Genomic DNA, 2,718 nt, shown 5'->3' with positions numbered 1-2,718 from the left:
CTGTATCTTTGAACTATTTTCTTTACCAGTATTTGAGGAAATAACTGCAACAAACTAGAATATTTTCAAAGAACACTGAGAAAAATGTTTCTATGTATTATACAGTAATTTGCCATAAGTCATTAAAAATAAACTTTAATAAGGTATATTGTTTTTTCATGTATTTTAAGTCCCTGAACTTTTACAAATTAAATATTAAGATACTTCTGACAACATAAGATTGGATGAGCAAATTAAAGGAATAATTTGGAAATGGGTGTCGTTCAAACTAAACCTGACAACAAATTGTACTGAATATTTTATTATCAGTTGTGCTAAGTTACTCAACTGAACTACTCAAATCTTTGGTTTCAGATTCATTCAAGCTTATAATTACACTTATAAAATTATTGCATTTCTTTATGCAAGGCATTTTGCACGTGATTTCTCCAGATTCTTTCACTGCAGATCTAGAAATATAATAGTGCAATGTAATCTGTGTTAAATTAATAAAAGGCAATTTTATTCCATAATTACCCTGGTAAAGAGAGGTTCTAAGCCATTTGGAGCAGTGGTTGGACGAAATCTTCTCCATGTTTCAGATCTACTTTCCCTTGTGATTTTTCCATTTGGCAGAGGAGGTGGAGGAGGAATAGGCATCATGTAACTGTTAATGTTCGGAAGTTGATACGGATTCATTCTCTTTGAATTTTCCATGTAGGTCCTGAACTTCAACACTGCCTTCTTGCTCTGTAATCACATTTAATGACATAAGAACTCATGAAACAGAAGCAGTGACCCAATGTATCCCCAATTTGAAGACAAGCCTGTATGACTGACATTGCATGCGAATACAACTGATATCAATAGACAAACTCAAAACACTACAGTCTGTTGAAAACTGGCACTTTATAGTATCCATAGCAAATTTAAAACTCATAAATTTCTAACCTTATATAGTATATTCTTAAACCAACATATAGTGATGGCACTTTTATAGTACTTTGGGGATTTTTCCTCAATAATCCATCAAATCTACGGGAACCCAGTACAATTAAACAATTTAAAATTAGGAAGTTTGAAGTGTTGTACTTTGAGGTAGGGTTGGATAGTCCACTTAGCAACAGCAAGTTAGTACTTTTTTCATATTCTATTTTGGCCATCCAGGTAATAGAATACACAGGGTTGGCAAGGCTTTGAACAAACTGGCAATCTAACGCACTATTTAGAATAAATTATTACAACCTTTATTAAAGACAAGTAAGAATATTTAACAACATATTAAGATGCATAGCTTTTGACCTAGAAATTCTACCAGTAGGAATAAATGCTACTGAGATAATTTCACAAGTACATGAATATAAATGCGTATAAGGATACATATACACAGCACACACACACACATATATATATACCTAGATTAGNAATGCGTATAAGGATACATATACACAGCACACACACACACATATATATATACCTAGATTAGTTGACCAATCAAAAAAAATAACATCTTAGGGGCCGGCCCGGTGGCGCACTGGATAAGTGTGCCGCTTGGGAAGCACAGTGGCGCTCCCGCCCGAGGGTTCGGATCCCACATACAGACCGGTTCCCGCTCACTAGATGCATAGCTTTTGACCTAGAAATTCTACCAGTAGGAATAAATGCTACTGAGATAATTTCACAAGTACATGAATATAAATGCGTATAAGGATACATATACACAGCACACACACACACATATATATATACCTAGATTAGCTAATAAATAAATAAAAATAACATCTTAAACGTCCATCGATAAAAGGATATTTAACTAAATTTTGCTTTGTTTGATCCGCCTTGGCCGTACAGCAGATAGGTGAGGCTAGATGCTGGGAGTAACATGTGGACACACGGTGTATAATAGATTCTCTCCAGGCTTTAAAAAAGAATGATGTGAATCTATTCTTCCTGACATAAAAAGGTCATACATTTCATTTAAATAATTTCTATATGGATTTTGATTAAAAAACAGTAATGACTAGAAGAATTTGAAGTCTAAAAGGGTTGTCTTTGGAATATATTTTCATATTATATGAAAGTTTAATCACTATGTATTACCTTAATCCTTTAAAAACAACAAAGGTATAATCAAAAATTATATTTCATTTTTCAGGTATATTTGAATCCTTGAATTTTCACAAATTCGTAATTTTGGGGTATCAGAGGTAGTTTTGCAAGCTTTAAGGAATCTTTAAGCATTCTTATCTATTTTATACCAATTTACTTGTGTTTATATTTATTTATAGCTATGTAATATATTTTTACATTGTATTAATATTTAGTTTTTTAATTTATAATTAATTGTTAGCAAATTCAGTCCTTATTTTGAGATGCTAAATAGTGAAATGTTACATTGAAGAAAGGGAAGTTATTTTTTAAACATTTCTTATTGGTAAATAAATGAAAGCAGCTTAAATAAAGGTGCATATACCCAAATTTTGATTGAAAACATTTATGTGAATAGAAAAAGATTTAGATAGATACTCACTAAGGAACTTACAAATGTTAGAATGGTTGACAATGCATTGTGTTATATTCTTATTTTTCTTTTCTTACATTTTCCAATTTTTCTGTAATAAAATGCATTGATATTGCAATAACAAAGAAAAATAAGTGAAACTGATAGGAACAATAAAATCAATAAATCTAGAACTTTTTGAGTTTAGGGATTTTTTTTTTCCTTTTTGTCTTTTTTAC

At 31.2% G+C, this 2,718-nt stretch overlaps 1 protein-coding gene across 1 annotated transcript in view; it reads right to left on the bottom strand.

Moving 5' to 3' along the window:
• The window catches only part of ERICH3 (glutamate-rich 3), a 109,159-nt gene that overhangs the window by 84,267 nt on the left and 22,174 nt on the right, over window positions 1-2,718 (bottom strand). Inside the window, exon 7 of the mRNA XM_008580393.1 lies at window positions 517-729. Within this exon, the coding sequence (XP_008578615.1) occupies window positions 517-729 (213 nt within the window). The remainder of the gene's footprint in view (window positions 1-516; window positions 730-2,718) is intronic.

Source organism: Galeopterus variegatus, unplaced genomic scaffold (assembly GCF_000696425.1).
Source record: "Galeopterus variegatus unplaced genomic scaffold, G_variegatus-3.0.2 Scaffold2075, whole genome shotgun sequence".
Taxonomy (NCBI): domain Eukaryota; kingdom Metazoa; phylum Chordata; class Mammalia; order Dermoptera; family Cynocephalidae; genus Galeopterus; species Galeopterus variegatus.
Note: the sequence above shows the minus strand (reverse complement) of the source record. Positions and strands in the feature narration are given on the sequence as shown.